At 35.9% G+C, this 13,818-nt stretch overlaps 1 protein-coding gene across 2 annotated transcripts in view; it reads left to right on the top strand.

Moving 5' to 3' along the window:
- rbks (ribokinase) overlaps window positions 1-13,818 on the top strand; it is a 41,133-nt gene that overhangs the window by 16,063 nt on the left and 11,252 nt on the right. For both annotated transcript variants that reach the window (XM_088433858.1, XM_088433859.1), the window contains exons 7-8: window positions 6,765-6,856; window positions 13,583-13,771. In XM_088433858.1, the coding sequence (XP_088289984.1) occupies window positions 6,765-6,856; window positions 13,583-13,771 (281 nt within the window). The remainder of the gene's footprint in view (window positions 1-6,764; window positions 6,857-13,582; window positions 13,772-13,818) is intronic.

The raw sequence follows: 13,818 nt of genomic DNA on the forward strand, positions 1-13,818 counted from the left end.
ATCCTTGAACTATTTCAACGTCACCATTTAACAAGCATGTCATGAACAGAACTGTGTGCTGTTTTACTGGGAACTGTAAAAAACAGCATATTGTTTTTCTTAATATACTGTACCCAATTTATTTTCCAACCAAATTCAACATTTTCAGATGCACGCGTCAATCACACCACAAGGGTACTTGTTTGTTTTCCTGTCTCCTTCCTCCTTGTCAGGTTGACCAGGTTACAGAATTTGTCATCTTTAACAGCATCCTATTATTAGAAGCCCTGGGCGTCATTAAGACGTCTGGGGAGCTTCTCATCAGAGCCCGTCACTAGTAATCGATCGCTGCACACCGCCAGAACAAAAACGTCACAAACGTAACTGTGTTGCAGATGGGATACCCAGATGGCCTCGCTGAGCGCCACCCGCTTTCACTGCGCTCCCCCCTCTCTTACCATACCACGTGATTAGAGCAACCATGTGGCAGGAGAGAGACGAAGAGCGCGAACGAGCTTGGCAAAGAGGCCACCTCGACGTTGTGGCAACCACGGCATTGTGTGAATTGGAATTCTCTGGAGAGATTGGCTGTTAATGTGTTTGGCGGTGAAGACTTAAAGATCAAGTTCTCCTCTAATTATGCAGTCATTTAAGGCAACGTATATTGAAAATGCCAGATTTCAGAAATACTTGTCAAGATAATGAATTAAATAAGATTTTGCATTCAAAAATATATTCTATTTAATCAAACAATAGCAGAAATTAATCTCAAAGAAGTTCATAAATTTGTAGGTTCACTGTTTTCTGTGCCTTCAACCTATCTTCCTTCCTTCCACTTTATTCCCTTTATATTTCTTTCACACGATATTTAATTAGAGCTACTTCAAACGTTTTACACAGTGATGACTCACAAGTGTGTACTAGCCATCTTTAACATTCCATTCCCAGTTTTTCTTTTGCAAGTAGCTGTTTTTTAACATTCTGTAAAAGGTTTTCTCAGCATTATTCGCTACACCTCCAGCACAGTCTTTGACGCATGCAGAATAGAACCTAGCAGACATGACTCAGTTTGTGTGCATCCCAGAATTTCAACATCTGTGCCTGCAGCTGGGCTGCTGTGTTTACATGAAGAGCGTTATGTGGTTACTAGGAGAGTAAATAAGAGGAACCTGAGACTAACATGCTCCCAAATATGATGTTAGCATCAACTAAGAAGATTTTCTCCTGCGTCCGTGTATTGGATTTCACAAAAGCCACACTTGCATGCATATCGATTAGCTTCCATCCTTCGCAGTCTCTTGGATGCTTACGACATGAGCGCCAGGCTCATTTATTTGCCATCAACACTGGAAATATCACGCTTGGAGCAAACACTGTGATCACGGCACAGATGGAAGATCCAGGAACAGATAGAGGAAGATAACATTTTTACACCCTCCTTGGTTTAGTCTATGATTTCAAACAAATGGCAAAACTATTGACAACATGAGCATACGATATGAGTAAGACTATTACATGACTTGGTGATTTTTACAGCTAATAGTTTGGTCCTGCGTCACTTTAAAGTTCCCATCATTCCACATTTTAGCAATAATATTAAGATCTAATTACTATGTCCAGATGAATTTTTTGCTCTAGTTACAATCCCAGCTGTCAGTGATTATAGCAGACATACTTTGATTTTTTTTTTCACATATTAAAACAGTGGCCTGAATCTCTCCTCCTTTCCTCTTCTGCTTCACTCTACAGAACGTGTTTGCAGAAGCCTACTGCTTGCTTCTAATAGTGAAGTCAAAGCCCAGCAACATAACTAGCTACAATAACGTATTTTGACACCTGGAGACTGTTTTTACGCTCCCTACGTTTGTCCTGTTTCTAAACTTTTTCACAAAAATGCTTATCAAAAGACAACACTTATAATGCTAATTTATTGTTAATCTCTGAATAAAATAACCCCCTGCATACCTTGTTCAACATAACCATACACCCCCCACACACGCACATTTTAAGTAGTACTGTCAAGAGATTAAAAAATTGAGATATTCATTAAAATTATATCATCTAATCATTATAATTTTAATCTCACCTAAAAAATCGGAAAAATCCCCCAAACTGGGTTTTTTATTTAGATATTTACATTTTTTGTTTTAATTTTTAAAATTAAACAGATTATTGCAAAACATTATGATGGCATCGCAAGGCAGGTGCATCTCTAAGCTTTTGAATGTTCTTGTGAGCACGGTACTTAGAAAGTGCAAAGCCAAGCATACCACCATAAATTTGCTTGGGACCTGTCCTAAGTACTGGCTGCAGCATTTAGTTTTGACCATCAGGAGGAATGGTGCTGTTTTCGTTTGGCAATGTCTGAATAATTAGGGAAAAAAAAAATCATCCCTGTCCATTTCTGACTCGCTCAAATGTGAGGTGTTTGAATTTCATTTTGCAAAGAGCTTTGAAATGGCTCGCTACATTAGTGTCTTTGTTGCTTTTAACAGCTGTGGCTTCAGTCTCAACTGGGTGCATTGCATTTATGTGTTATGCTAAATTTGAGCTTCTTTTGCAGTAAGCTAGCTCCTTGCAAAGAATAAGAAACAAAGTTGTGACCATTGGGGAATTTTTTTAAGTTAAATATATCATTCAGTGGAACAACAACTCTCATATGCTTTTCCATTTTCATGTCTTCCATTTCATTTCCAACCAAAGCAGGTGTCTATCAGCTTGTCAAACACAATAATAGCCAGTCATGGTTAACTTTAAAGTGTGATTGAACGGTGTGTTTTTTTTTATCCCCCAACAACTCAAGGGCAAAAGACACGATGCATAAAAATATATCCAACCATCATACAGAAAACATAAATTTTGAAATTTAAAAATGTGGTTCCGACTAGAAAAAAAAGTTTAAACCCTGCTGTAGTAATATAATGGCAAGTACTCTGTTAATCTGACTTTAAATTTATTGCCCAAAGAGATTGCATTATTTTTTCACTCATGTATGCAGCATTTCACCACCAGTTACTGTACACAGGAGACATTACACCAATTACAGTACACGGTTCACTGTGTAGCTGAAGCTGTGTACACAAATACCCTTGACCGTGGAAATTGAAAAATACACAAAATCACATGTACAACATAACATTGCTTGTTGTATAGGACCAACCAAGAAATTGCAAACCTTCAAATTCTATTTTTTTTCCTACATTATCAAGTTAAAAGTTATTCAAACCAAAAAATAATTTAGGTATTTCAGTAGGCCCTTTTTACCAATGTGACAGCTTTGAATTGTTATTGTTTTTTACAGGTTTATGATGTGGATGCTTCTGAATTGGTATGATATTAAGATGTACCATATGAAAATGGTTTAATACAAAATGTCTGTCATTACAACCCCCATATTAACTTGTCTTAACATTTTTTTTGTCTCAATATCAAAGCGAATGTTCTTCTTTCTGTGCTAACACTGCAGCTTGGCCCACCTTAAGGCATGCTAGCAAACAAATCGAATTGTTTATTTTGGTCTGGAATTTTGAACAATCTAGTTCCTATAACTATGGCTGACTCGGCCATTTTACACAAAATAAATAAACATAGTTAAATGCATTATATTTGTATTTTGTAATTTTCAGTTATAAATTACTTAAGACAAATTTCGAACTCAGCAATTGATTTTCACTTACCACTACATGCTGGCATTTAGGTAGGTAGGTAGGTATGTATCCTTTATTATCATTACCTGAAGTACAAGGCAACAAAATTTTGACTGAATGAGCTCGAACCGTTACTGAACACAATTTACTGACAGGGGAAGACAAGACGGTATTTGCCATGGTGCAGCACAATGCAATAGCATGAAACTTGTTAACAGAGGAAAAGAAGTGAATCTTTGGCCATGCCCCAAAATGAAGGCCATGGCTAGAGTCCAGAAAAAAAAAAAATCCAAGCACATGCGGCAACAGAAAAGGACATAACAACATATCTCACATAACAAGAGGATGGGGGGTAGTTGTGGGCCATGATACGGCTAGCTGGAAAGCCAGTGGTCCCAGGGCATTTGCAGCGTAGTACTGACACGTGGGTGTAGATTAGGACCAGTGGGGACTTTGAAAAGTTTTTACTTTTTTTAATATGGTATGTTGCATAGTATAATAATCTTAAAGTATAATAATCTTAAAGGGAAGGTCAAGTCAAAAACCTGCTTTACATTTTCTATTTGCTGTCAACTGAAAATGACATAAACGTTGCTTGGGGGCTCAATTAACGACCAATCACAGCTCTCAGTTTATGAACATCACATGACTAAACTCAGGGTGTGCACATTTTTTATATTTTGGGTTATTTTTCAGCACATTTTTAGACATGTAATTGTTGGAGATAATGTAGTTCATGCAATATAATCAGTGAAAACTTGTTTTATTATCACCCCAATATATGTTGTGACTGAGCATGATTTTATGGCTTGACTAGATTTGCTTAGTTTCTGGTGGCGACTTGATTTACTGGATTCCCCACCCCCCACAGTGACACGGGGCTTGCGCGAGACTTACAATTTGCGACTTGAGACCTCCTTACGACTTGCACATATGTGATTTACTCCCACCTCCAGTGCAAAAGCTCATTTCAACAGCACATCTTCTAAAAAGAAAACTCCATACACACAGATAGACGATACTTTACACTAGACTTGGGCATGAAATACTGCCATTTCTGTCAAACCCAAACGTTCATATGCCATTTAATAGCCTAACTGTTGTTCAAATATTCCTGAGGGACAAGGATGTCCTGTGTGGTATGATCACTGTTTGTGTGTGCTGAAGTGGTAGCTATTATTTCCACCTAACATCTACCTCAAAGCAGCAGGTGGCCCAAGCCCAATGCAAACCCACGCAGATGCTCTCCAATGTGCCCACGCAAATGCACACGCTCACAAACTGGGTGCATACTGCTCCAGAGCCGACTTTGATATTACCATCCAAGAATATACATATCCCTAACACACATCTGTAGACATACTTGCATGAGGCTTTATTTTGTATACGGCGGTACACAAATTAATCGCTTCGCCAAGCTGGGCTTATTCTCACTTACTCAAAGAAATGGTGGCATTAGATGCATTAATGCTTGCTGCTCATGAATATGCATCAGACTCTGATCTTCAACACGTACAGAGGATTACAAATTTCCCCCTTGCTGTGCTCTGAAATATGAAGACCGAAAAGGTCATAAATCTCATTCACACATTGACACGTCCATTGTGTAGGGTTTTAGACTTCATGTTATTTGTTACACCAGGAATGTAAAGGTTACATCTCCAGGATCTGCGGCTGTTCATAACTGCCAGTTACCAGTTTTTTTTTTCTTTTTAACTGATGCTAATTTAATTGTTTGAAAAGGTACTTTATATATATACACTGTGTGTGTGTGTGTGTGTGTGTGTGTGTGTGTGTGTGTGTGTGTGTGTGTATATATATATATATATATATATATATATATATATATATATATATATATATATATATATATATATATATATATATATATATATATATATATATATATATATATATATATATATATATATATATATAAGCTTTACACTTGAGCTTTCCCTAGCAGTTATTATGATTCTGTGTTTCACTGAAATTTTAATCAAGATCATTCTTGACCTTGAGAGCAAACCTCTGAATAATAATAATGCATTCTATTTTTGTAGAAATGTATTGCATACTGTACATCTAAAATGTTAAGACAAAATAATTGTTTATTTAGATAAAAGCACATTCTGGATCAATTTTCTGTTCGTTTTTATGTTCCGTATAGGAGATCGTGAAAATATCTTTAACAGCAAGCACACAAGCTGAGCATAATTTGTTCTGGAATGTGGGTTAACAACCACTTTGGTCAGACAATAACCACCATTCGCAACAATTAGCAAGTATGAATTCTGGTAGCTTTGCTTATAAAAACACATAGAAATACACAAATTGCTAGCGTCAGGCAGAATTTCCACAATGATCACTTTGCAGGACATTCCAAAAATGGCAAGTTTGCTCAACCATTAGCATTTCATTGTGAAAGAGAACAAGCCATTTACACCACTGTAGATTGGTCAATAATTTTCTAAAATAAATAAATGCATATACAGTATACCAAGCCAAAAAAATGTTTGGGCACGTCTTCTCATTTAATGCATTTTCTCTTTTTTCATGACTGTTTACATCGTAGATTCTCACTGAAGGCATCAAAACTATGAATGAAAACATTGGAGTAATGTACTTTCAAAAGGGAGAAATTCGCTAAAATCCATGCTTTATATTCTAGTTGCTTCAAACTATCCAGTCTTTGCTGTGATTACTGCTTTGCACATGCTTGACATTTTCTTGATGAGCTTCAAGAGGTAGTCCCCTAAAATGGTTTTCTCATCACTAGTGTGCTTTAAGAGAATTAATTAGCTGAATTTCTTTCCTTATCAATGGCACTGGAACCATCAGTTGTGTTGCGCAGAAGTCAGATTAATACACAGCCGACCACTGCTAAAATTCATATTATGAACAACTGTTCATATTATGGCAAGATTCAATCCACGGAATGAAGAAAAACAAGTGCACATCATTAGTTTTTGTGTCCAAAACTTTGGCCTGTACTGTAAATAAAAATAACACCCACATGTGTGTATAATATTACTGCACTTTGAATATATTATGCAATTCAACATAATGACTAAAATGTATCAAAATGTGAGATCACATTATCAATAACATCGTCTATTGCCTCTTTTCATGTTGCAGTTATTACAATATTCAACCCGGCTCCTGCAATCCCTGACTTGGATCCTGATTTCTATCAACACTCTGATGTGTTTTGCTGCAATGAGTCTGAGGTGATGATACACACATTTTTTTTCTTTTTAAAATCTTCTTGTATTAGTTATCCTTGACCATTAATTGACAGATAACTTAGAACAGGGGTTCTCAAATGGGGGTACTGGTACCCCTGGGACCACTTGAACGAACTTCAGGGGGTACTCTAGATTCTAAATTAAAACAAAACAAACAAACAAGCGAAAATCCTTTGAAAATAATTATTGAATTAATTACTTGTTTAAGGAAAATATAAATTCAGAAAACACATTTTATGTTAAGTAGGTTATTTGATTTCATAGTTGTAAAACCCAGATTCTTAATAATTAAATTATTTCTTTTTGATAACAGATTTCTTCTATGATATAAAAGACACTTAAGATTGATAATTTATTTTGTGGACCAATACAAATGAAGTTTGAAAGGGTCTAAAGTTGAATAAATCAAATGGCAGGTTTATTTGTTTTTTTTTTGGGGTTTTTTTGTTTGTTTTTTTAACCCAAAAGGTTTTGCACTGGTTAAGGGGTACTTGGCTGAAAAAAACATTCACAGGGGGTACATCACAAAAAAAAGTCAGAGAATCACTGACTAACATCACAAACATCATGTTTGGTGAGCTCTCAGTTGCCAATCATTTGAGCTCACAGTTTTGCAAGCTTACAGAAATGTAACTGTTATGCATTATCATTAACCCTAACCCCAGTACCCGTATTTAAGAACCTGTGTGATCGCCAGAAGGTTGAAGATGTTATGAGAGTCCACGCATGCACACACCTTTCCACCGTGATTCACCGTCAGTATATCTCCTGTATCATGATCTCTATTAGCACATCAATAGCGTCACTGTCTCCTTAAGACATAAAACATAGGCAAACCCAGCGTGACGATGGGAATCGGTATCGCCACCCTCTTACAATCATGGTACTTCACGTCTTGACTGTCGGGTGATGACAGATGGATGATAGTGGGTGTGTTTAGCTGGGAATCATTGTAATAACAAAAACGGGGCAGATGATCTTTGGCTGAGTCACCGGCCCCTGGGGTTTCATGTGAATAGCTATATGATGCACTGTGGCATAGCAAAAAGAACAAAAAAAACATATGGCCAGGTGTGTGGACATGAAAGGAAGTAATGGTGAAAGACTAAAAACAGCAGTAGAAAAATGCCTGAAGTAAAACACGAGATCGCAAGTGTTTGTCCATCTTTTGTTGGGATTTTCAATACCACTTTTTCTTTCAGACCAATACCAGTGCACTAATATGCAACTCTTGAGTAGTCACAGATACAGATACAAAGTGCCTTTACCACTAATTCTTTTGGCACACAAATTTAAAAACAATAAATAGCATCATTTTGAAGAAAGATCTTTAGTCTAACACTACATTTTTCCTTAAAATGTGAAATAAATTACAATTTTTAATTTTTAATTAATTAATTTTAATTTAACTTTTAATTTGTAATTTCTACATCATGATTGTAAATATGCTCCAAGAGAGCCGCTGAAACGAGAATCAGCTGCTATCGTAAGTACCATATTTTTTTTGAGTCGATCTCGAGTAAAAATGCACCCCGTTTTTACTGCAATTTGAGTGAATTTGACAAAAACCCGAGTATAAGTCAATTCCTGACTTTAGTGGTTATCATATATCATGGCTTTCCAATTAAAACACATCTTGGTGTGTTATTAAAATAACAACATTACTTTTAGAGGCATTCCTACATTGTATATCGTGCAACATACGCTAGTTGATCGCCAGTTCCAACAAGACTGCGGGAGTCCCAGATGCTGTGCGCATTCCCAAACAGACTGCGCTTAGTTGTGCCATAGTAGGCCGTTGTCGTTTAGTGTGAACTTAACTTTTTCTAAAATAAGGGCAATGTACGGTACGGTTTTATTTTGTATTTTAATTTCTTTTACTTTTCATACTCAATGCATAGTCAAAGTCAGCCAAAAAATGATGCAAACAGCCTCGTTTTTGACCATAAACAGCCAAGATGGTGGCTCTTGACCAAAGTGAATATTGTTAATGTTAGAGGTAACCAAGTATGTATAATCAATTTACACCTTGAACATGACATGATAACAACTTATTTCTCAATCAAATTAATGTTGTTCAAACACAGTTGAGTGATATAGAGGTTGAAAGTCAGGGGAAAAAAAACTTGACTTGTACTAAACAAAAAAAATGCATTCCTTTAAATTTAGCCAGTTATCGGCCCGATGCCAATACTTGGTATCAATACTTTCCCTTCACTAATATTTTGCTTGAGGCAGCTGCTACGTACATATGCCCCTGTTATGAGTAAGTTGAAAATGTTCCTTAGAGGAGCAAGTGTCATTCTATGTACCTCTGTTTAAAAAAAAAAAAAAAAAAACCTCTGATGGTTTGGGAATTTCCTTCCGCGCCACAGCTGCAGTGGGATAACTAACATGGCCTTACATTGAACTTATAACACATATAATAATAATAATAATAATAATAATAGTAATTGTAATAATAATACATATTATAGTTACAATAACAGTATGCATATATTTTAAATAAATGCGTCTCTGACAGTTGTGAATACAAACTGAGTGTCGCAATGAGCAGGATTTGGACATAGAATTCTCCATAACAACAACTTGGAAAAATAAATTCAAACACAAAACCTGCACTTGGAATCTAGAAAACCAGTTTTAAAATATAGGACGACAGTTTGATCTGTCGACTTGAGGGCTTGACTTGATGTTCTGACCATGAGCGGGGCTCTGCAAAATTCTTCCACGGAAAAAAATAAAACACTGAGAGCAAAAAAAACAAATACTGCATTTGAAAAAAAAACATTTATTTTCAAATAACCCTCTTATTAATGAAATGAAAGTTCAAAAGTTCTGTAATTATCCTCCAATTATCCACCCCCAAAAATGTAATTAACCATCCAAAATACTATTGTTTTAAGTTTTCATTGCAGTCCTGCATGTTTTCGATGGTTCTCTCTTAAACACACCTGATTCAAATGATTTTTCTAGCTCCTGCAACGCTTGCTGATGAGCTAATAATTTGAATCGTCTGCGTCGAGGAGAGAAAACCGGAAAGCATGCAGGTTTGAGCCCCTAGAGGAGTGGAGTTTGCGACCTATGATTTAAAATGTAGGGGGATATAATAAAACATGGTCTTCCGGTGGTCTTGGGCTTTCCTTTTCATTTTATTACAAAGATTACATAGAAGGTGTTTGGTTTCAAATTTCACAATAGTACCATATAAGGATTTTTTTATGTCTTAATGTGTGAGTGTGTTTGTGGGTATGTGTGTATGTGTATGTGCGCAAGCAATGTGTTTTAATATAATAACACACATTGATATAATAACACACATACAATTATCCATCAATAGGCTATATTCTTTTTATTGGCTCTCCATAGATTTACATCCAAGTGAGTTTTCACATCAATCTCTACCTGAAATAAACATAAAATAAACATTTGTTTGTCTCATTTGAGATTTTAAAAAAAGTAAGTCTACAATATAACAAAAAATAATAAAACAATTAAACAGATGTGAAAAATCATATCGGAGTGTCATAAAAGCCTCCACCTCCGCAGTCTATTTTATTTGTACTGCACAAACACTTTTGATTGTGCCATTATTGTAACAAAAGCATATTTATGTGTGTAAACATTTATTCATGCACAAAGATAGGTAGAAACTTAAACGTGGTCTTATTCTTGTACACAGAGGGATTCGTGGGGGGTAGATTAATGCCCTGGTGGGAAGGCTATGACTAACAAAATGCCTTTTTTTTTTGCGCCCAACAACACTGCATTGCTGCAGGCTCTTTAACATTGATACACTGTGGTTTATTTTTTAACTTGTCCAAGGTCATTTTTCCCTTTGACATTACACAAAAACATGAGATCAGATCGTCAGTATGCTTTTTGACACAAGTGTCAGTCCTGCTTGAACTCTTTCCCGCGGGGTTATCTGGCATGCACACCATCCAGGTGTGTGTGCATGTGTTTGCATGCATGTGTGGTCTCACTGTACCAGGGTGCAGATGGGGGGGGGGGGGGGGGGGGGGGGATTAAGCAAGACAAGACGAAGTACAGGCCTTCCTTTCATCGTCAGCCCACATAAATACGATGTTAAAGCGCTTCAATAAGAGCGCCAATGTCATCGTTCACGTCCATCTGAGGACCTCTCCTGCAAAAAGGAAGCTGTAGATCTATCTAATGCAAAAGAAAGTAGAAACAGCATATACTGTGCATACAACACCTACAGAAAAAAATGTGACAAAGTAACTGCTTGGTAAAATATTCTATCAGAAAAACAGACCAAACTGACCAAATACTTTGAAAAAATATATATATAAACAATAATTTGTGCGGATGTTCATTGACGAGGAAGCGCGCTGAGGAAAACATTGGAAACAACATTTAAGGAAAGTAAATGTGTTGTATTTTGTATCATATAGATGCGTCTCTTTTGATCAGGCGTGTCCAAGCTTTTTTCAGAAAATGCCAGATTTGGTAGGTGAAAATATGTGTGGGGGCCAACATTCCTCCTGACATTCTTTGAACCAATAACATTGAATACAAATTAACAGTTTAATTATTTATTTTTTTATTGCGAGTGTCATACTTTTTGGCACATTTTCATTGTCAAAGTTTTTACCAAAATTATATTGGAAAACCACAACAAATGAATAAATATATATATATATATATATATGACGCAAGACGCCTCATCTGTTTTTGCAATAATTTAAGACTTTTAAATGCACCTTATGAAAATACAATAGCTTTTTTGTACACATGTATTTTATACTGTGGTCAATAGTGCTGATGGGCTCCATATTATTCATTTGATAACAGAGGCTGCTTTAGGTTGTTTGTGACATTTAAGAAAAACATTTGGTGTGATCCACACACAACATCACTAAAGTGGTTGCAGGCTGCTGGTCAGCTTTACAATTGTTATATGGCTAAATCATTAACAACTGTGATTGAAATGCCCAAGGCAACGTTCAACTCGGCTCTGTTGATATGCTTGCACCATGATTGTGAGTGACTGACTATGACTGTGTCCAGCATTTGTCATATAGGTTTGATTGGCTAAAATTGCTCCAGTTTGACCTCCATTTTTCATAGTGGCTTCCAGGGTTATAATAGTTCAATAATTTGAGTTTTCATTAGTTTGTTGTAATTCAATTATGAGTTGTTGTTTTTTTTTACTTTAGTTCAGTTAGTTTTAATTAGTTTTTAGAGCATGTTTGTTAGTTTTAATTGTTTTTGAAAACGCTTCCTTTCAGATTAGATTTTATCAGTTTAATTATTCATTTTATTCATGTGTTAATATATGGAGCATTTTGGGCAAGAAAAAAAAAGGCAATTGACTTTTATGTAATACAGTTTGACCTGACGTCTTCTGTAGGTGTGGATGCGCAGCCATACCAAAATTACTAATAAAACATTTGTAATGAAGACCAAACAATCATGTATGATATTAATATACAAAGCTGAAAGAGAAAGAAAGATATTTTTACGAGAATAATTAATTTTCTAAAGGAAATAAGGCGTTTCAGTTCATTTTCATTTTATAAAGCATAATGATTTGATTTGATTTAATTTAATTTCACTTTGTTATTTTATAAATTTCCATTTACTATAGTAACCTGGATGCCAACTTCATACCTCCTTTGTTTCCTGTTATGTTGAAGGTTCCATTACTGAAGTATAAAACTTAATAAATAATAAATAAATAAATAACTTCAAACTATTGTACCTTTTTTTTTTCAAATAAATTCATCATTTAATTGTAACGTAAGGTTCCATAGTTCACAAGCTCACAAGTCTGAAGAATCCATTGCAATGTGTACTCATGCAATTTTTGAGTCATTGTCCTTTACGAGTCATCGTTATTTTTTCTCCGCATTCAACCCACATAGGCTATTTGTTACACAACATAAGGTGCCCAAATGAATTGCTGTTTGGCACCTTAAAACCAAAACCAAGTTTGCGTCTGCACGACAAGCTTCACCTTATTTTAACTTCTTAGAAAATTTCAATGTTTGTTGTAATGTAGACGTATAGAAGTGTGAGATACTTTTTACAATCATAATCTCTGTCAAATACGTCAAAATAATCCAAGAACCAAAAAATGTTGGTCTTCTAAAAACAAAAACACACATTTGTCAACAAATAAACAGAAATATGACTTAGAAGTAAAATATTGTCAGTTTCCCCATCGCTTAAGCTTCCAAACAAACGAAATCATGTCAGCATTCATTGCTGTTTTCTTTGTGTTATCTCTAAAAAATCTTTCAAACATCTGGAGCAAGCAAGGATCTAAAAAATAATATGGTCCATTTGTGTGATGATTGTTGTTGAAGAAATGTTGTGATTGTCTGATTTTGAATGTTTTGAATTTAATTCCTACTTTGTTGCTATTCAGTCATTTTTATGGCAGATGCGGCAACAGTCAGATAACGTTCCCACCAAAGATCTTAGCGCCACAGTGCTGACATAATGAGCAAATCTGAGACTAGAAATCTGTCTGACTGCACCCGGGTGTAATTAGAAGCTGACTCATTCAAGAATGGCTCACACAAAAGAGATTAACGATAGAAAACAAGTAAGGGCTCCATTCCCAATATAAATGCTTATCTATATACATTATTAATCCCCTCTGTATTCCACTGCAATTGTTTTACTCTTCACCCCATATTAACTCAAATACAAATCTCATCGTTTGCCTCCATCCAGGCTGAGCTGCTGACAGGTTCATCAGTAAATAACGTGGAGGAGGCGTATTGCGCCGGCCGGGAGCTGCTGAGGCGAGGATGCAGCACAGTTATTATCACCTTGGGAGCACAAGGATGTGTGGTGCTCAAGGCAAGAGAATCTACCTCGAAACATGTTCCAGCAATGCCAGTCACCGCGGTGGACACCACAGTAAGCACGGCACATCATTAGGGACACAATGTGTGACTTTTTCTAAT

Source organism: Hippichthys cyanospilos, chromosome 14, assembly GCF_059441005.1.
Source record: "Hippichthys cyanospilos isolate Australia breed blue-spotted pipefish chromosome 14, RoL_Hcya_1.0, whole genome shotgun sequence".
Classification (NCBI taxonomy): Eukaryota; Metazoa; Chordata; class Actinopteri; order Syngnathiformes; family Syngnathidae; genus Hippichthys; species Hippichthys cyanospilos.